The 21323-nt window shown below is 58.3% G+C and overlaps 2 protein-coding genes across 3 annotated transcripts in view; both read left to right on the forward strand.

Annotated features, from left to right (window-relative positions):
- Positions 1-371: 371 nt before the first annotated feature.
- On the forward strand, positions 372-20077 carry MCOLN1 (mucolipin TRP cation channel 1). 2 transcript variants are annotated; one of them, XM_063181936.1, is made up of 14 exons: positions 372-400; positions 868-1100; positions 3112-3279; positions 4426-4588; positions 5790-5871; positions 6324-6420; positions 7930-8029; positions 9272-9378; positions 10159-10308; positions 11544-11645; positions 12780-12902; positions 14826-15032; positions 17649-17788; positions 19628-20077. In XM_063181936.1, the coding sequence occupies exons 1-14, from the start codon at positions 385-387 to the stop codon at positions 19662-19664; spliced, it is 1725 nt and encodes a 574-aa protein (XP_063038006.1). In that variant the 5' UTR covers positions 372-384; the 3' UTR covers positions 19665-20077. The 2 variants fall into 2 exon arrangements, with proteins under 2 accessions (XP_063038006.1, XP_063038007.1); XM_063181937.1 differs by lacking the exons at positions 14826-15032; positions 17649-17788; positions 19628-20077 and adding an exon at positions 14069-14170.
- Positions 20078-20825: 748 nt separating this feature from the next.
- The window catches only part of LOC134433054 (DNA (cytosine-5)-methyltransferase 1-like), a 46506-nt gene continuing 46008 nt past the window's right edge, over positions 20826-21323 (forward strand). The window contains exon 1 of the mRNA XM_063181947.1: positions 20826-20884. Within this exon, the coding sequence (XP_063038017.1) occupies positions 20826-20884 (59 nt within the window). The remainder of the gene's footprint in view (positions 20885-21323) is intronic.

Consider the following 21323-nt stretch of genomic DNA (forward strand, 5'->3'; position numbering starts at 1 on the left):
AGCAGCCGCGCTTTGCCCTGGGCGGGTTCCGGGAGCGCTTTCCCTGCCAGTCCCGCTCTTACTGGGAGCGCTGGGAGCGAACTGGGAGCGCTGGGAGCGATACTGGGAGCGCTGGGAGCGAACTGGGAGCGCTGGGAGCGATACTGGGAGCGCTTTCCCTGCCGGTGCCGCTGTTACTGGGAGCGATACTGGGAGCGAACAGCGCCGGGCGGGGCTGCAGCCGGCTCGGGGAGGGCGTGGTTATGCAAATGAGCGTCCTAGCGGGAGTGTTTGATTCACATGGGCGTGTTTATGCAAATCCGGGAGCGATGACGCGCTGCGATTGGTTGGCGGGAGCAGCGCGTTGTTTCCTCCGTCACGTGAGGGCTGTGGGGGAGCGGAGCGATGGCGGCGGCCTCCGGTGAGGGGAGACCGGGACCGGGAATGGGGAACGGGAATGGGCACCGGGAACGGGGACAGGGACCGGGAATGGGGAATGGGGACAGAGAATGGCGACTAGGAATGGGGTCCGGGAGCTGGGAATGTGTACAGGAGAATCCGGTAGCGGGAGCAGCGGAACACGGGGCCGGGATTACCGGGAACCGGGCGGGGCTCGGGGACACCGGAGACCCGAGCAGGAGGGTTAACGGGGACAGGGGACAAAGAGCACCGGGCAAAGGGGACATCGGAAGGGCGGGGGGAGACACGGGGACAGCGGTGACACCGGGGATGGCGAGTCCGGACCGGAGCGGTTAACGGGGACGGGGGACACCGGGAGAGGAGGTGACACCGGGCAGGGGGGACACCGGGAGAGGAGGTGACACCGGGCAGGGGGGACACCGGGCCGAGGTGACACGGGGCCGAGGTGCCACCGTCCGGTGTCCCCAGAGACCGAGCGGCTGCTGAGCCGCGGCCCCGGGTACGGCGCGGCCGAGGCGGCGCCGGCGCCGGTACCGGGACGGGAGGATGAGGAAGAGGAGGAGGAGGAGGATGAGGAGGAAGAGCTGCGGCGGCGCCTCAAGTATTTCTTCATGAGCCCCTGTGACAAGTACCGGGCCCGCGGGCGGCGGCCCGTGAAGCTCGGGCTGCAGCTGGCCAAGATCGTGCTGGTCACCGTGCAGGTGGCACCTGCGGGGACGGCGGGGGTGGCACCGGGGACAGCGGGGATGGACGGCGGGGATGGCACTGGGGACAACGGAGACAGTGGGGACAGCGGGGGTGGCACTGGGGACAGCGGGGATGGCAGCGGGGACAGCGGGGATGGATGGTGGGGACGGCGCGGGTGGCACTGGGGACAGAGGGGACAGCGGGGGTGGCACTGAGGACAGCGGGGGTGGCACCGGGGACAGCGGGGGTGGCACCGGGGACAGCGGGGACAGTGGAGACAGCAGGGATGGCACTGGGGACAGTGGGGGTGGCACTGGGGACAACGGCGACAGTGGAGACAGCAGGGATGGCGATGGGGACAGTGGGGACAGTGGAGACAGCAGGGATGGCGATGGGGACAGCAGGGATGGCACTGGGGACAGCAGGGATGGATGGTGGGGACAGAGGGGACAGCGGGGATGGCACTGGGGACAGCGGGGATGGACGGTGGGGACGGTGGGGGTGGCACTGGGGACAGCGGGGACAGAGGGGACAGCGGGGATGGCGATGGGGACAGCGGGGGTGGCACTGGGGACAGCGGGGATGGATGGTGGGGACGGCGCGGGTGGCACTGGGGACAGAGGGGACAGCGGGGGTGGCACTGAGGACAGCGGGGGTGGCACTGGGGACAGTGGGGGTGGCACTGGGGACAACGGCAACAGTGGAGACAGCAGGGATGGCGATGGGGACAGTGGGGACAGTGGAGACAGCAGGGATGGCACTGGGGACAGCGGGGATGGATGGTGGGGACAGAGGGGACAGCGGGGATGGCACTGGGGACAACGGGGACAGTGGGGACAGTGGGGATGGCACTGGGGACAGCGGGGATGGACGGTGGGGACGGCGGGGGTGGCACCGGAGACAGCGGGGATGGATGGTGGGGACAGAGGGGACAGCGGGGATGGCACTGGGGACAGCGGGGACAGAGGGGACAGCGGGGATGGCGATGGGGACAGCGGGAGTGGCACTGGGGACAGCGGGGATGGATGGTGGGGACGGCGCGGGTGGCACTGGGGACAGAGGGGACAGCGGGGGTGGCACTGAGGACAGCGGGGGTGGCACCGGGGACAGCGGGGACAGTGGAGACAGCAGGGATGGCACTGGGGACAGCGGGGGTGGCACTGGGGACAGCAGGGATGGACGATGGGGACAGCGGGGATGGCGGGGACGGCACCGAGGACAGCAGGGATGGCACTGGGGACAACGGGGACAGTGGGGACAGCAGGGATGGCACTGGGGACAGCAGGGATGGCGATGGGGACAGCGGGGATGGATGGTGGGGACAGAGGGGACAGCGGGGATGGCACTGGGGACAACGGGGACAGTGGGGACAGCAGGGATGGCACTGGGGACAGCAGGGACATTGGGGACAGTGGGGATGGCACTGGGGACAACGGGGACAGTGGGGACAGCGGGGATGGCACTGGGGACAGCGGGGACAGTGGGGACAGCGGGGATGGCACTGGGGACAGTGGGGATGGCATTGGGGACAGCAGGGACGGGCGATGGGGACAGCGGGGATGGATGGTGGGGACAAAGGGGACAGAGGGGACAGCGGGGATGGATGGTGGGGACAAAGGGGACAGAGGGGACAGCGGGGATGGATGGTGGGAGCAGTGGGGACAAAGGGGACAGCAGGGACGCCAGGGATGGTGGGTGGGCACAGAGGGGACACTGGGGATGGCAGCACGAGGCGCTGGGACAGCGGGTGGGGGACACAGGGACAGCAGAGATGGGGCGCAGGGACACTGGAGAGGGGACATGGGGACACCAGGGAGGGAGCGCAGGGACGTGGGGACACTTTGGGAGGGACACCGGCGTGTCCTGGGACGAAGCGTGGCGGCGTCACTGCCGTGGGACGGGGGTGGGTGGCAGCGGTGGCCTTTGTCCCCAAGCGTGGGTGACACCGCTTTGGGTGGGGGTGAAGCACGGTGGTGTCACCGGGATGGGACAGGCGGTGACAGAGGTGGTGGCCTTTGTCCCCAGCTGATCCTGTTCGGGCTCAGCAACCAGCTGGTGGTGGCCTTCAAGGAGGACAACACGGTGGCCTTCAAGCACCTGTTCCTCAAGGGCTACGAGGACGGCGCCGATGACACCGCGGCCATCTACACCCGCGGGGACCTCCTGGAGCACCTGGCCTTCGTCCTCCAGCAGGTGGCATGGGGACACCTGCAGGGCTTGGGGACATTGTGGGAATTGGCGACACCTGCAGGGCTTGGAGACATCAGGGGAATTGGGGACATCAGGAGGGGCTGGGGACATCAGTAGGGTTGGGGACATCAGGAGGGTTGGGGACATGGGGACCTCCTGGAGCAGCTGGCCTTCGTCCTCGAGCAGGTGGCACGGGGACACCTGCAGGGCTTGGGGACATTGGGAGGGGTTGGGGACATCAAGAGGGGTTGGGGACATCAGGACCTCCTGGAGCAGCTGGCCTTTTTCCTCGAGCAGGTGGCACGGGGACACCTGCAGGGCTTGGGGACATCAGAAGAATTGAGGACGTGGTGGTGGTTTGGGGCCGTGGAGATGTTTGGGGACACTGAGGTGCCACCTCCATCCCCACAGTGTCCCCACAGTACCTGACTGTCCCCAAGGAGACCCTGGGCCACCACGATTTGGGGCCATGGAGATGTTTTGGGGCCATGGAGATGTTTTGGGGCCATGGAGATGTTTTGGGGACATGGAGATCTTTGGTATCATGGAGATGTTTTGGGGCCATGGGGTGCTTTGGGGCCATCCAGGTGCCACCTCCACCTTGGTGTCTCTGTCCCCCCAGTACCTGGCTGTCCCCAACGAGACCCTGGGCCACCACGTTTTGGGGACGCAGAGATGTTTTGGGGACACAGAGATGTTTTGGGGCCATGAAGATGTTTTGGGGCCATGAAGATGTTTTGGGGCCATGGAGATGTTTTGGGGCCATGGAGATGTTCTGGGGACACAGAGATGTTTTGGGACCATGGGGACGTTCTGGGTTTTGGGGCCATCCAGGTGACACCTCCGTGTCCCCGCAGTACCTGGCTGTCCCCAACGAGACCCTGGGCCACTACGTTTTGGGGACACAGAGATGTTTTGGGGACACAGAGATGTTTTGGAGCCATGGAGATGTTTTGAGGACACAGAGATGTTTTGGGGACACAGAGATGTTTTGGAGCCATGGAGATGTTTTGAGGACACAGAGATGTTTTGGGGACACAGAGATGTTTTGGGGCCATGGGGATGTTTGGCATCATGGAGATGTTTTGGAGCCAATGGAGATGTTTTGGGGTTTGGGGACATTGAGGTGCCACCTCCGTGTCCCCGCAGTACCTGGCTGTCCCCAACGAGACCCTGGGCCGCTACGCCTACGGTGACACCGGCGGTGGCGCCGGGGGTGGCCCCGGGCTCCGGCTGTGCCAGCGCTTCTTCCGCAGGGGGGACATCGACCCCGAGAACGACACCTTCGACATCGACCCCAGCGTGGTCACCGGTGCGACGCCGGGGTGGGGTCTGGGCTTGGGTTTGGGGTCTGGGCTTGGGTTTGGGGTCTGGGCTTGGATTTGGGGTTTGGGATCTGGGCTTGGGTTTGGGGTGCAGGGTTTGGGGTCTGGGCTTGGGTTTGGGGTGCGGGGTTTGGGGTTTGGGGTCTGGGATTTGGATTTGGGGTGCAGGGTTTGGGGTTTGGGAGTTAAAGGTTGGATTTGGGTTTGGGGTTTGGGGTCTGGGCTTGGGTTTGGGGTCTGGGTTTGGGGTTTGGGGTCTGGGCTTGGATTTGGGGTGCAGGGTTTGGGGTTTGGGGTCTGGGGTTGAATTTGGGGTGTGGGGTTTGGGTTTGGGGTGTGGGGTTTGGGTTTGGGGTTGGATTTGGGGTGCAGGGTTTGGGGTTTGGGGTTGGATTTGGGGTGCGGAGTTTGGGGTTTGGGGTCTGGGGTTGGATTTGGGGTGCGGAGTTTGGGGTGTGGGGTTGAATTTGGGGTGTGAGATTGGATTTGGGGTGCAGGGTTTGGGGTTTGGGGTCTGGGGTTGGATTTGGGGTCTGGGGTTTGAGGTGTGGGGTTTGGGGTCTGGGAGTTAAAGGTTGGATTTGGGTTTGGGGTTGGATTTGGGGTTGAATTTGGGGTTTGGGGTGCAGGGTTTGAAGTTTGGAGTTTGGGAATTGAGAGTTGGATTTGGGGTTTGGGTTTGGGGTTTGGGGTTGGATTTAGGATTTGGGGTTTGGGGTGTAGGGTTTGGAAGTTGTTTGGGATTTGGGGTTTGGGGTTGGATTTGGGATTTGGGGTTGGATTTGGGGTTTGGGAGTTGGAGTCGGATTTGGGGTTTTGTGTTTAGGGTTTGGAGGTTTTGGGTTGGATTTGGAGTTTGGGATTTGGGGTTTGGGGTTGGATTTGGGGGTTTGGGGTTTGGGAGTTGGAGTCGGATTTGGGGTTTTGTGTTTGGGGTTTGGGGGTTTTGGGTGGGGTTTGGGGTTTGGGGCTGGTTTTGGGGGTTAGAGTTGGATTTGGGCTTTTTGTCTTTGGGGTTCGAGGGTTGGGGTTTTGGGTCGGATTTGGGGTTTTGCGTTTGGGATTCGGGAGTCGGAGTTTTTGGGATTTGGGATTTGGGGTTCAGGATGGTCCCGGGCCCATTTGGGATTTGGGGTTTGGGAATTCCCGGGGTTTTTGTGCTCCCTGACCCCGATCCCGGCCCCACAGAGTGCCTGGGGGTTCACCCCGGAGACCCCCAGCCCCCCGCGCTGGACGGCCCCGGCAGCAACTTCACCCTCCAGTTCCACAGGTGCGCCCCAAAAACCCCCAAAATCCCCCCAAACTCCCCCAGAATTCCCTCAAAATCCCCCAAAAGCCCTCAAAATTTTCCCCAAATCTCCCCAAATCCCCCAAAATCCCTCAAAATTCCCTCAAAATCACCCCAAATACCCCAAACCCCTAACAATTCCCCCAAAAGCCCCCTGGAATTTTGGGTTTTTTGGGGGGAATTTTTGGGGGATTTTGGGGGGGGATTTTGAGGTGAAATTTTCCCATTTTTTTGTGTTTTTTTGAGGTGAAATTTTCCCTTTTTTTGTGTTTTTGAGGTGAAATTTTCCCCTTTTTTTGTGGTTTTTTTGAGGTGAAATTTTCCCTTTTTTTGGTGGATTTTTGAGGTGGAATTTTCCCTTTTTTTGGGGGGATTTTTGAGGTGGAATTTTCCCATTTTTTGGTGTTTTCGGGGTGATTTTTGTCCGCACCCAGGCTGATCAACGTCACCGTGGAGTTCCAGCTCAAGGCCATCAACATCCAAACGCTGCTGAACCACGAGATCCCCGACTGCTACACCTTCAGTGTCACCGTCAGTGTCCCCACAGTGTCCCCAAAGTGTCCCCAAGTGTCCCCAAATGTCCCAAAGTGTCCCCACTTGTCCCTTCAGTCTCCCTAAAAATCCTAAAGTGTCCCCTGAGTGTCCCCAAATATCTTAAAATGTCCCCGAATACCCCAAAGTGTCCCCAAAGTGCCCCAAGTGTCCCCTCAGTGTCCCCAAATATGCTGAAGTGTCCCCTGAGTGTCCCCTGAGTGTCCCCTGGGTGTCCCCAGTTGTCCCTAAATATCCCAAAGTGTCCCCGATTGTCCCCTCACTGTCCCCAAATATCCCAAAGTGTCCCCTGAGTGTCCCTTGGGTGTCCCCTGAATGTCCCCAGGTGTCCCCTCATTGTCCCCAAATATCCCAAAGTGACAGTAACGGTGACAGTGACAGTGACAACAACAGTGACGGTGACAATGGCAATAACAGTGACAGAGTGACAATGGCGGTGACGGTGACAGTGACAACAACAGTGACGGTGACAATGGCAATAACGGTGACACAGTGACAATGACAGTGACAGTGACAGTGACACAATGACAATAATGGTGACAACATCAGTGACAGTGACACAGTGACAATGGCGGTGACAGTGACAGTGACACAGTGATGGTGACAGTGACAATGACAGTGACGGTGACAATAACAGTGACAGTGACACAACGACAATAACGGTGCCAACATCAGTGACAGCGACAGTGACAATAACAGTAACAGTGACAGTGACAATGACAGTGACGGTGACAATAACAGTGACAGTGACACAGTGACAATGGTGGTGACGGTGACAGTGACACAGTGATGGTGACAGTGACAGTGACAACAACAGTGACAGTGACACAAAGACAATAACGGTGACAACATCAGTGACAGCGACAGTGACAATAGCAGTAACAGTGACGGTGACAATAACAGTGTCAGTGACACAGTGACAATGGTGGTGACGGTGACAATGACAGCGACAATGAGAGTGACACAGCGACAGTGACAATAACAGTAACAGTGATAGTGACAGTAACAGTGACAATAATAGTGACAATAACAGTGACACAGTGACAATGGCGGTGACGGTGACAATGACAGTGACACAGTGACAGTGACAGTGACAATAACAGTAACAGTAACCGTGACGGTGACAATGACAATAACGATGACAATAATGGTGACAATGACAGTGACGCAATGACAATGACAGTGACACAGTGACAGTGACAATAACAGTAACCGTGATGGTGACAATGACAATAACAATGACAGTAATAGTGACAATAACAGTGACGCAATGACGATGGCAATATCAGTGACAGTGACAGTGACAATAACAGTAACCGTGATGGTGACAATGACAGTGACACAGTGACACAATGACAGTGACAGTGACAATAACAGTAACCGTGACGGTGACAATGACAGTGACGGTGACAATAATAGTGACAACAACAGTGATGCAATGACGATGACAACATCAGTGATAGTGACAGTGCCACCGCGTGTCCCCAGGTCACCTTCGACAACAGCGCTCACAGCGGGCGAGTGCGGATCCGCCTGGACACCCACGCGGCCATCAGGGAGTGCCACCACCCCGCCATGCCCGGAGGAGGTGACACTGGGGACAATGGGTGACAATGGGGACATTGGGTGACACAGGGAGTGCCACCACCCCACCATGCCCGGAGGAGGTGACAGTGGGGACAGTGGGTGACAATGGGGACAGTGGGTGACACAGGGAGTGCCACCACCCCGCCATGCCCGGAGGAGGTGACACTGGGGACATTGGGTGACAATGGGTGACAATGGGTGACACAGGGAGTGCCACCACCCCGCCATGCCCGGAGGAGGTGACACTGGGGACAGTGGGTGACAATGGGGACACTGGGTGACAATGGGGACATTGGGTGACAATGGGTGACACAGGGAGTGCCACCACCCCGCCATGCCCGGAGGAGGTGACACTGGGGACAGTGGGTGACAATGGGTGACAATGGGTGACACAGGGAGTGCCACCACCCCGCCATGCCCAGAGGAGGTGACACTGGGGACATTGGGTGACAATGGGGACAATGGGTGACAATGGGAGTGCCACCACCCCACCATGCCCGGCCAAGGTGACAACGGGTGACAGTGGTGACACTGGGTGACAGTGGTGACACTGGGTGGCACAGGGCTGAGGGGGTGTCCTACAGGTGACAGGTGACAATGCGGCGTCCCACAGGTGACAGTGGGGTGTCCCAGGTGACAGGTGACAGTGGGGTGTCCCCACAGGTGACAGCTGGGTCCCACAGGTGACAGTGGGGTCCCTCAGGTGACAGGTGACAGTGGGGTGTCTCAGGTGACAGCTGGGTCCCACAGGTGACACTGGTGTCCCCTCAGGTGCCACCTGGCGCTGCCTGGCATTCGACACTGGGGTGTCCCACAGGTGACAGGTGACAATGGGGTGTCCCACAGGTGACAATGGGGTGTCCCACAGGTGACAACGGGGTCCCACAGGTGACAGTGACAATTTTGGTGTCACAGGTGACAATGGGGTGTCCCACAGGTGACAATGGGGTCCCACAGGTGACAGTGACAATGGAGTGTCTCAGGTGGCAGCTGGGTCCCACAGGTGACAACGGGGTCACACAGGTGACAGGTGACAATGGGGTGTCCCACAGGTGACAATGGAGTGTCACAGGTGACAATGGGGTGTCCCACAGGTGACAGTGGGGTGTCCCACAGGTGACAATGAGGTGTCCCACAGGTGACAATGAGGTCCCACAGGTGACAATGGGGTTTCCCACAGGTGACAGTGGGGTGTCCCACAGGTGACAATGGGGTCCCACAGGTGACACTGGTGTCCCCTCAGGTGCCACCTGGCGCCGCCTGGCGTTCGACGTGCTGGTGGTGGCCGTGTGCTCGCTGTCCCTGGTGCTCTGCGCCCGCTCCATCGCCCGCGGGCTGCTCCTGCAGAGGGTGAGCGCGGAGCCGGGGGGATTTCGGGGGGATTTCGGGGGGATTTCGGGGAGTTTTGGGGGAATTTTCGGGAGTTTTGGGGGAGTTTTGGGAATTCGGGGGGATTTGGGGCGGGGTTGGAGGAATTTTGGGGGAATTTTGGGGGTGTTTGGGGAGTTTTAGAAATTCGGGGGGATTTTGGGGAGTTTTAGGGGGGGGAGGTTGGAGGAATTTTGGGGGATTTTGGGGAATTTTGGGGAGTTTTGGGGAGTTTTGGGAATTCGGGGGGATTTGGGGAATTTTGGCGAGTTTTGGGAATTTGGGGGGATTTTGGGGAATTTTGGGGGAGTTTTGGGGAGTTTTGGAAATTCGGGGGGATTTTGGGGGATTTTGGGGAGTTTTAGGGGGGGAGGTTGGAGGAATTTTGGGGGTGTTTGGGGGGATTTTGGGGAAACTTTGGGGAATTTTAGGCATTTGGGGGTGATTTAGGGGGAATTTGGGGGGTTTTTGGGAGAGTTTGGGGAATTTGGGGGGATTTTGGGGGGTTTGGGGGAATTTTGGGGTTTGGGGGTGGATTTGGGGGATTTTGGGGGGAGTTTGGGGGTTTGGGATTGATGGGAGCTTTGGGGGGGTTTTGGGGTTTTGTCACTGTGTCCCTGTGAGGTGACAGTGACAGTGACAGTGACAGTGGCAATGACAGTGGCAAGGACAGTGACAAGGACAGTGACAAGGACAGTGACAGTGATTGTGACAACGACAATGACAGTGACAGTGACAGTGACAGTGGCGATGTCCCCGCAGGAGTTCAGCCGGTTCCTGCGCTGTCACCGCGGTGTCACCGTGTCCCTCTCGGACCGCCTGGAGTTCCTCAATGGCTGGTACCTGCTGCTCGTCACCAGCGACGTCCTGACCGTGCTGGGCACCGTGCTCAAGATCGGCATCGAGGCCAAGGTGACACTGGGGACACTGCCACCCCCTGGGGACAATGGGGACAATGGGGACATGGGGACACTGGGGACAGTGGGGACAATGGGGACACTGGGGACACTGCCACCCCCCTGGGGACACTGGGGACAGTGGGGACACTGGGGACAGTGGGGACAATGGGGACAGTGGGGACAGTGGGAATAATGGGGACAATGCCACACCTGGGGACACTGGGGACAATGTCACACCCTGGGGACACTGGGGACACTGGGGACACTGGGGACGATGGGGACACTGGGGACAGTGGGGACACTGGGGACAGTGGGGACATTGGGGACACTGGGGACACTGGGGACACTGCCACCCCCTGGGGACACTGGGGACAGTGGGGACATGGGGACACTGGGGACAGTGGGGACAATGGGGACACTGGGGACACTGCCACCCCCTGGGGACACTGGGGACAGTGGGGACATTGGGGACAGTGGGGACATTGGGGACACTGGGGACAGTGGGGACAATGGGGACACTGGGGACAGTGGGAATAATGGGGACAATGCCACACCTGGGGACACTGGGGACAATGTCACACCCTGGGGATAATGGGGACACTGGGGACACTGGGGACGATGGGGACACTGGGGACACTGGGGACACTGCCACCCCCTGGGGGACAGTGGGGACACTGGGGACACTGGGGACACTGCTACCCTGGGGACAATGGGGACAATGCCACCCGGTGGGGACAGTGGGGACAATGCCACCCTGTGGGGACAGTGGGGACAATGGGGACACTGCCATCCCCTGGGGACAATGGGGAAAATGCCACCCCGTGGGGACAGTGGGGACAATGGGGACACTGGGGGGCACTGGGGACAATGGGGACAATGTCACCCCGTGGGGACACTGGGGACAATGGGGACACTGCCATCCCCTGGGGACAATGGGGACAGTGGGAACAATGGGGGCACTGGGGACAATGGGGACACTGCTACCCTGGGAACAGTGGGGACAATGTCACCCCCTGTGGACAATGGGGACGCTGCTCAAGATCGGCATCGAGGCCAAGGTCACCCCTGGGGACATTGCCACCCCTTTGGGGACATTGCCACCCCCGTGGGGACAATGGGGACATTGCCACCCCTCTGGGGACATTGCCACCCCTTTGGGGACATTGCCACCCCTTTGGGGACAATGCCACCTTGGGGCCCGTGGCCTGGGGACACGGCGGTGGCCGCACTGTCCCCGTGTCCCCACAGAACTTCTCGGGGTACGACGTGTGCAGCATCCTGCTGGGGACATCGACGCTGCTCGTGTGGGTCGGCGTCATCCGGTACCTGACCTTCTTCCAGAAGTACAACGTGAGTGTCACCTGTGTGTCACCTGTGCCACCTGTGTGTCCCCTGTGTGTCACCTGGGTCAGCTGTGTCACCTGTGTGCCACCTGTGTGTTACTTGTGTTACCTGTGTCACCTGGGTCACCTGTGTGTGTCACCTGTGTGTCACCTGTGCCACCTGTGCCTCACCTGTGTCACCCGTGTCACCTGTGTGTCACCTGTGCCACCTGTGTCACACCTGTGTCACCCATGTCACCCGTGCCACCTGTGTCACCTGTGTCACCTGTGTGTCACCTGTGTCACCCGTGTCACCTGTGTCACCCGTTCCACCTGTGTCACCTGTGTGTCACTTGGGTCACCTGGGTCACCTGTGCCACACCTGTGTCACCCGTGTCACCTGTGCCACCTGTGCCACCTGTGTCACCTGTGTCACCTGGGGATGGCGCCGTTACCTGGGGACAGGGCCAGGGTTAAATCCCATTTTCCTGCCCCAAATCCTCCCTGTCACGCTTGGCTTGGGGACAATTCCCGGATTTCCCACCCCACTCATGCAAATCTCCCATTTTTCCCGATTTTGCCGTTTTTCGCCTCAGATCCTGATCGTGACGCCGTGTGTGGCGTCCCTGACGTGATGCTCACATGGATGATCCCATTTTCTGTCCCAAATCCCCGTTTCCCAGCCCCAAATCCCCGTTTTCCCACCCCAAACCCCCGCTTTTCCCGCTCTGTTCATTGGTGGTTTTAGTTTTTCCCATTTTCCTCGTTTTTCACCCCAGATCCTGATCGTGACGCTGCGCGTGGCGACCCCGTCGTGATGCTCTCCCCACACTCAGATGATCCCATTTTCCAGCCCCAAATCCCCATTTTCTTGCCCCAAATCCCCATTTTCCCACCCCAAACCCCCGCTTTTCCCGCTCTGTTCATTGGTGGTTTTCGTTTTTCCCATTTTCCTCGTTTTTCGCCCCAGATCCTGATCGTGACGCTGCGCGTGGCGACCCCGTCGTGATGCTCTCCCCACACTCGGATGATCCCATTTTCCAGCCCCAAACCCCCATTTTCCCAGCCCCAAATCCCCATTTTCCCGCCCCAAACCCCCGCTTTTCCCGCTCTGTTCATTGGTGATTTTCGTTTTTCCCAATTTCCCCGTTTTTCGCCCCAGATCCTGATCGTGACGCTGCGCGTGGCGCTGCCCAACGTGATGCGCTTCTGCTGCTGCGTGGCCGTGATTTATTTGGGGTATTGCTTCTGCGGATGGATCGTGCTGGGCCCGCACCACGTCAAGGTGGGGCCGGGAGCCCCAAATTTTGGGGTTTGGGGGTCGGGGGATTCCCAAATTTTGGTGTTTGGGGTTTGGGATTCCCAAATTTTGGGGTTTGGGGATTCCCAAATTTCAGGTTTGGGGTTGTGAGGTTCCAAAATTTTGGGGTTTGGGGTCAGGGGATTCCGAAATTTTGGGGTTTGGGGTTGTGAGGTTCCAAAATTTTGGCGTTTGGGGTTTGGGGATTCCCAAATTTTGGGGTTTGGGGTTGGGGGATTCCCAAATTTCGTGTTTGGGGTCGGGGGATTCCCAAATTTTGGGGTTTGGGATTTGGGGATTCCCAAATTTTGGGGTTTGGGGGTCGGGGGATTCCCAAGTTTTGGGGTTTGGGGTCGGGGGATTCCCAAATTTCGTGTTTGGGGTTTGGGGGCTCCCAGATTTTGGGTTTGGGGTTATTGATTCCCAAATTTTGGGGTTTGGGGTCGGGAGATTCCAAAATTTTGGGGCTGGGGTTGATATGTTCTCAAATTCCAGTTTTGGGGTCCGGAGATTCCCGAATTTTGGTTTTGGGGTCAGGAGATTCCCAAATTTCGGGTTTGGGACTGGGGGGATTCCCAAATTTTGGGTTTGGGGCGGGGAGATTCCCAAATTTTGGGGTTTGGGGTCGAGAGATTCCCAAATTTTGGAGTTTGGGATCGGGGATGTTCTGAAATTCCGGTTTTGGGGTTGAGGGATTCCCAAATTTTGGGGTTGGTGTGACAAGTGACACAGGTGACACAGGTGACACACAGGTGACACACAGGTGTGACACAGGTGACAGGTGATACAGGTGACAGGTGTGGCACAGGTGCGACAAGTGACACAGGTGACACAGGGGTTACAGATGACACACAGGTGACACAGGGGTTACAGGTAAGACAGGTGTGATAGATTACAGGGGACAGGTGACACAGGTGACCCCCAGGTGACACACGGGTTATACAGGTGTGACACAGGTGTGACACAGGTGTGACACAGGTGACCCCCAGGTGACACAGGTGTGTCTGTCCCAGTTCTGCTCGCTGTCCATGGTGTCCGAGTGTCTCTTCTCATTGGTCAATGGCGATGACAGGGGTAACACAGGTGTGACACAGGTGTGACACAGGTGTGACACAGGTGACATGCAGGTGACACAGGTGTGTCTGTCCCAGTTCCGCTCGCTGTCCATGGTGTCCAAGTGTCTCTTCTCATTGGTCAACGGCGATGACAGGGGTGACACAGGGGTTATACAGGTGTGACACAGGTGTGACACAGGTGTGACACAGGTGACACGCAGGTGACACAGGTGTGTCTGTCCCAGTTCCGCTCGCTGTCCATGGTGTCCAAGTGTCTCTTCTCATTGGTCAACGGCGATGACAGGGGTGACACAGGTTATACAGGTGACACAGGTGTGACACAGGTGACCCCCAGATGACACAGGTGTGTCCGTCCCCAGTTCCGCTCGCTGTCCATGGTGTCTGAGTGTCTCTTCTCATTGGTCAACGGCGATGACAGGGGTGAAATGGTGATGACAGGGGTGACACGGGTGACACAGGTGTGACACAGGTGACACGCAGGTGACACAGGTGTGTCCGTCCCCAGTTCCGCTCGCTGTCCATGGTGTCCGAGTGTCTCTTCTCATTGGTCAACGGCGATGACAGGGGTGACACAGGGGTGAAATGGGTGACACAGGTGTGACACAGGTGTGACACAGGTGACACGCAGGTGACACAGGTGTGTCCGTCCCCAGTTCCGCTCGCTGTCCATGGTGTCCGAGTGTCTCTTCTCATTGGTCAACGGCGATGACAGGGGTGAAATGGTGATGACAGGGGTGATATGGGTGACACAGGTGTGACACAGGTGTGACACAGGTGTGACACAGGTGTGACACAGGTGACCCCCAGGTGACACAGGTGTGTCCGTCCCCAGTTCCGCTCGCTGTCCATGGTGTCCGAGTGTCTCTTCTCATTGGTCAACGGCGATGACATGTTCGCCACCTTCGCGGCGCTGCGCCCCAGCGGGGCCCTGGTGTGGCTCTTCAGCCAGGTGTACCTGTACAGCTTCAGCGCGCTCTTCATCTACATGGTGCTCAGCCTCTTCATCGCCCTCATCACCGGCTCCTACGACACCATCAAGGTGAGCGGGGCAGGTGGCAGCTCACCTGGGCGTGACGTCACCTGCGTGTGACATCACCTGGTATGTTATCGTCTCACCTGTGTGTGTTACCTGTGTGTGACATCACCTGGGTGTGACATTATCTGTGTGCGACATCACCTGTGTGTGTTATCTGTGTGTGTTACCTGTGTGACATCACCTGTATGTGACATCACCTGGGTATGTTATCATCTCACCTGTGTGTGTTATCTGTGTGTGACATCACCTGGGTGTGACATTATCTGTGTGTGACATCACCTGGGTGCGTTATCTGTGTGTGTTATCTCACCTGTGTGTTACCTGTGTGACATCACCTGCATGTGACATCACCTGGGCATGTTATCGTCTCACCTGTGTGTGTTATCTGTGTGTGACATCACCTGGGTGTGACATTATCTGTGTGTGACATCACCTGGGTGTGTTATCTGTGCGTGTTATCTCACCTGTGTGCGTTATCTGTGTGCGACATCACCTGGGTGTGTTATCTGTGTGTGTTATCTGTTATCTGTGTGTGTTACCTGTGTGTTATCTCTGTGTGTGACCTCATCACCGGCTCCTATGACACCATCAAGGTGAGACTCACCTGGGTGTGACGTCGCCTGTGTGTGACGTCACCTGGGTGTGTTATCTGTGTGTGTTATCTCACCTGTGTGTGTTATCTCTGTGTTATCTGTGTGTGTTATCTGTGCGTGTTATCTCACTTGTGTGTGTTACCTGTGTGTGTGTTATGTCTGTGTGTTATCATCTCACCTGTGTGCGTTATCTGTGTGTGTTATCTCACTTGTGCGTGTTATCTGTGTGTTATCTGTTTGTGTTACCTGTGTGTGTTATTTCACCTGTGTGTGTTATCTCTGTGTTATCTGTGTGTGTTATCTGTTTGTGTTATCTGTGTGTGTTATCTCACCTGGGTGTGTTACCTGGGTGTGTTATCTGTGTGTGTTATCTCACCTGGGTGTGTTATCTGTGTGTTATCTGTTTGTGTTACCTGTGTGTGTTATTTCACCTGCGTGTGTTATATGCGTGTTATCTGTGTGTGTTATCTCTGCGTTATCTGTGTGTGTGACCTCATCACCGGCTCCTACGACACCATCAGGGTGAGCGGGACAGGTGGCAGCTCACCTGGGTGTGACGTCACCTGTGTGACATCACCTGTGTGTGTTATCTCACCTGGGTGTGTTATCTGTGTGTGACATCACCTGTGTGTGTTACCTGTGTGTGTTATCTGTGTGTTATCTGTGTGTGTTATCTCTGTGTTATCTGTGTGTTATCTCTGTGTATTATCTCTGCGTTATCTGTGTGTGTTATCTCACCTGTGTGTGTTACCTGTGTGTGTTATCTCTGCGTTATCTGTGTGTGTTATCTCACCTGTGTGTGTTATCTGTGTGTGTTATCTGTGTGTGTTATTTTACCTGTGTGTGTTATCTCTGTGTTACCTGTGTGTGTTATCTCACCTGTGTGTGTTATCTGTGTGTGTTATCTGTGTGTGTATCTGTGTGTGTTATTTTACCTGTGTGTGTTATCTCTGTGTTACCTGTGTGTGTTACCTGTGTGTGTTATCTGTGTGTGTTATCTGTGTGTGTTATCTCTGTGTTATCTCTGCGTTATCTGTGTGTGTGACCTCATCACCGGCTCCTACGACACCATCAAGGTGAGCGGGACAGGTGGGAGCTCACCTGGGTGTGACGTCACCTGCAGGACATCATCTGTGTGTGACGTCACCTGTGTGACGTCATCTCTGTGTGCTGTCTCTCCTGTCCCCGTGTCCCCTCTGTGTCCCCAGAACCAGTCCGAGGGTGACACCGCGGTGTCCCTCACCTGTCCCCGTGTCACCTGTCCCTCACCTGTCTGGTGTCACCTGTACCCATGTCACCTGTCCCCGTGTCACCTGTCCCTCACCTGTCCCCGTGTCACCTGTCCCCATGTCCCCATGTCACCTGTCCCTCACCTGTCCCCGTGTCACCTGTCCCTCACCTGTCCCCGTGTCACCTGTCCCCGTGTCACCTGTCCCCGTGTCACCTGCCCCTCACCTGTCTGGTGTCACCTGTCCCCATGTCACCTGTCCCTCACCTGTCCCCTGTCCCCAGAACCAGTCCGAGGGCGCGGCGCCGCTGTCGGAGCTCCTGTCCCCATGTCACCTGTCCCCATGTCACCTGTCCCCGTGTCCCCTCACCTGTCCCCATGTCCCCTGTCCCTCACCTGTCACCTGTCTGGTGTCACCTGTCCCCCATGTCCCCTCACCTGTCCCTCACCTGTCCCCAGAACCAATCTGAAGGTGCCACCCCAGTATCAGAGCTTCTGTCCCCATGTCACCTGTCCTTCACCTGTCCCCATGTCACCTGTCCCCGTGTCACCTGTCTGGTGTCACTTGTCCCTCACCTGTCCCCTGTCCCCAGAACCAGTCCGAGGGTGACACTCTGGTGTCCCTCACCTGTCCCTCACCTGTCCCCATGTCACCTGTCCCCGTGTCCCTCACCTGTCCCCTGTCCCCAGAACCAGTCCGAGGCCGCGGCGCCGCTGTCGGAGCTCCTGTCCCCATGTCACCTGTCCCCATGTCACCTGTCTGGTGTCACCTGTCCCTCACCTGTCCCCTGTCCCCAGAACCAGTCCGAGGCCGCGGCGCCGCTGTCGGAGCTCGAGGCCTTCATCGCGCAGTGCCAGGACAGCCCCGGTTCCGGAAAGTTCCGCCGGGGCGGCTCCGGCTCCGCCCCCTGCCCCGCCCTCTGCTGCTGCTGCCCCCGGTCCGCAGCCCCAACCTGGGGGCGTTTCGGGGGATTTTGGGGCACTTTTGGGGGGTTTTGGGGACATTTTGGGGGGCTTTGGGGACATTTCAGGGGGTCTCGTGGGATTTTGGGGCACTTTTGGGGGGTTTTGGGGACATTTTGGGGGGTTTGGGGACACTTCGGGGGTCTCGTGGGATTTTGGGGCACTTTTGGGGGGTTTTGGGGACATTTTGGGGGCTTTGGGGACACTTCGGGGGTCTCGTGGGATTTTGGGGCACTTTTGGGGGGTTTTGGGTGGGGTTTTGGGGACATTTTGGAGGGTTTTGGGGACATTTTGGGGGTTTGGGGACACTTCGGGGGGGTCTTGTGGGATTTTGGGGCACTTTTGGGGGGTTTTGGGGACATTTTGGGGGGCTTTGGGGACATTTCAGGGGGTCTCGTGGGATTTTGGGGCACTTTTGGGGGGTCTTTTGTGGGATTTTGGGGCACTTTTGGGGGGTTTTGGGTGGGGTTTTGGGGACATTTTGGGGGGTTTGGGGACACTTTGGGGGGTCTCGTGGCATTTTGGGGCACTTTTGGGGGGTTTTGGGGACATTTTGGGGGATTTGGGGACATTTTGGGGGGCTTTGGGGACATTTCAGGGGGTCTCATGGGATTTTGGGGCACTTTTGGGGGGTTTTGGGGACATTTTGGGGGGTTTGGGGACACTTTGAGGGGTCTCGTGGCATTTTGGGGGCACTTTTGGGGGGTTTTGGGTGAGGTTTTGGGACATTTTGGGGGTTTTTGGGGACACTTTGGGGGGGTTTTGGGGCACTTTTGGGGGGTCTTTTGTGGGATTTTGGGGCACTTTTGGGGGGTTTTGGGGACACTTCGGGGGGTTTGGGGACATTTCAGGGGGTCTCGTGGGATTTTGGGGCACTTTTGGGACATTTTGGGGGGTTTTGGGATGTCTTAGGACATTTTGGGGGGGATTTTGGGATGTTTTGGGGGATTTTTAGGGTTTTGGGACATTTCAGGGGGTTTGGGGGACATTTTAGGGGATTTAGGGACACTTCGGGGGATTTGGGGACAATTGGGGGGATTTGGGGATATTTTCGGGAGTTTTGGGGAGATTTCAGGGGGTTTTGGGGGGGATTTGGGGAGATTTCAGGGAGTTTTGGGACGCTTTGGGGGTTTTGGGGGATTTTGGGAGTTTTTGTGGCATTTTTGGGACGTTTTTTGGGGTTTTTGGGGGGCTTGGGGTCACCCCAAGGGAGGGGGGTCCTGGGGGGTTTGGGCTCGGTGTCACCTCAAGGGGGAGGAATCCCAAATTATCCCAAAATCTGCCCCAAAATGACCCCAAAACCCAGCCCCAAAATGACTCCAAATTCCAGCCCTAAATGACCCTAAAGTGACCCCAAAATCCAGCCCCAAATGACCCCAAAATTATCCCAAAACCAAGCCCCAAATTACCCAAAATGACCCCAAAATCCAGCCCCAGATAACCCCAAAGTGACCCCAAAATGACCCCAAAATTTGGCTCCTAAATGACCCCAAAATGACCCCAAAATCCAGCCCCAAAATGACCTCAAATGACCCCAAAATCCAGCCCCAAAATGACCCAAAACTTCCCTAAAATTTGGCCCCTAAATGACCCCAAAATTATCCCAAAATTCAGCCCCAAATGACCCCAAAATAAAACCAAAATCCAGCCTGAAAATGACCCAAAATCACCCCAAATCACCCCAAAATCCAGCCCCTCTTCGGGTTTTGGGGTCCCCCCTCCCCTCCCGGGGTATTTGGGATCTGGGGGGGGTTTTCCTTCCCCCCAAAATCCCCAAAAAACCCCTAAAAACCCCTAAATTTGTGTCCCCACAGGGCCTCCGTGCAGGACAACGCTCTCCTGGTGAACTGAGGGGACCCCGAGGGGGACACCCCAAAAACCTCCAGATTTTTATTTTATTTATTTTATTTTATTTTATTTCCTGCTTTTACCTGCCCGGGACCCCAAATTTGGAACCCCCAGGATGGATTTGGGGTCCCCAAGTCGATTTTTGGGGACGTTTTGGGACCCCCAGATCAATTTTTTTGGGGACGCTTCCTGGTTTTTTTGGGACATTTTGGGACACCCCCGAGTCTGTTTTTTGGGACCCCCTGTTGATTTTTTGGGGTAAGTTTGGAACCTTGGCACCCCCAAATCCGATTTTGGGGACGCTCCAGGACCTTGTCTCCGTCCTTGGGGTCACTGGGACCCCAAATTTTCCCTTTTCACCCCAAAACGGGGCCGTGGCCACCCCAAGGGGACAATAAAGGACGCTTGGGACACGAGGGCTCTGTGGTGACAATGGGGACACTGGGGTGGCCTCGGGGACCCCCCCATCCCTACAATGGTACAGCCCTGTGAGATTGTTTCCCCCCCCCCTTCCCAGTTGTACAGTCCACCCCCCCCTACTCTCGGTGGTACAACCCACTTTGGTGTTCCCCCCCACGCTGCCTTTGAGTGGTACGCCCCACACACCCCACCCCGCGCTCACAGTGGTACCTCCCGGCTCCCCCCCATCTTCACTCCCGCCTCCCCCCATCTCCCCTCAGTGGTACCTTCCATCTTCCCTCAGTGGTATCTCCCGCCTCCCCCAATCTCCCCTCAGTGGTACCTCCCATTCCCCTCAGTGGTATCTCCCGCCTCCCCCCATCTCTCAGTGGTACCTCCCATTCCCCCCCCTCACCGCTCCGTTCCCCCCCTGAGTCCTCCCCGTTCCCCCCCTCCCCTCCGCCGCTCCCGGTACCGCCCCGACCCCTCCGGTCCCCCCTCGGTCTCCCCCGATCCCCTCCCGCTCCCCCCCGGCCCGGCAGACGCCGCCTGGCCCCGCTCCGTCCCCCCCCGCGGCGGCAGCATGGTGCGCGCCGGCTCCCCCCGCGCGGTGGTCGGCGCCGCCCCGCTCCCGCCGCTCGTTTCCGCGCGAAGCCGCTCCCGGTCCCGCCGAGCCGGGCCCCGAGCGCGGCCCCGAACCCGGCCCGGAACCGGGCCCCGAGCCCGCCCCGCGCCCCCCGCCCGGCCCCCGCCGAGCCGCTCCCGATGCCGGCCCGCGCCGCGCCGCTGCCGCCGGCCCCGCTGCCCGCCGAGCTGCGCCGACGGTGAGTCCCGGCCGGGAGACGCGGGAGCGAGGCGGGAATGGGGCCCCGCTCTCACAGAGCTCGCAGCCCTTGGAGCCCCTTCGCAGCCCCTCACGGACCTCAGAGCCCCTTCGCAGCCCTTAGAGCCCCTTCGCAGCCCCTCAGAGACCTCAGAGCCCTTAGAGCCTCTCAGAGTCCCTCAGAGCCTTCAGAGTCTCTCACAGACCTCACAACCCTTAGAGACCCTCAGCCTTCAGAGCCCCTCGCAGCCTTCAAAGTCTCTTGCAGGCTTCGGAGCCCCTCACAGCTCTCAGGGCCCCTCACAGACCTCAGAGCCCTTCAGAGCGCTCACAGCTCTCACAGCTTTCAAAGCCCCTCACAGCCTTCAGAGCTCTGAGCCCGTCACAGCCCTTCGAGCCCCTCAGAGCCTTCAGAGCCCCTCACAAACCCCAGAGCCCCT

Source organism: Melospiza melodia (genome assembly GCF_035770615.1).
Source record: "Melospiza melodia melodia isolate bMelMel2 chromosome 17 unlocalized genomic scaffold, bMelMel2.pri SUPER_17_unloc_2, whole genome shotgun sequence".
Taxonomy (NCBI): Eukaryota; Metazoa; Chordata; class Aves; order Passeriformes; family Passerellidae; genus Melospiza; species Melospiza melodia.

What these genes read in the sequence shown, in the direction of transcription:
- MCOLN1 (XM_063181936.1), top strand. An exon ending in GCTACACCTTCAGTGTCACC is followed by an intron (nt 6,421 to 7,929) that starts GTCAGTGTCCCC and finishes GCGTGTCCCCAG; the next exon opens with GTCACCTTCGACAACAGCGC. An exon ending in TGGGCCCGCACCACGTCAAG is followed by an intron (nt 12,903 to 14,825) that starts GTGGGGCCGGGA and finishes GTCCGTCCCCAG; the next exon opens with TTCCGCTCGCTGTCCATGGT.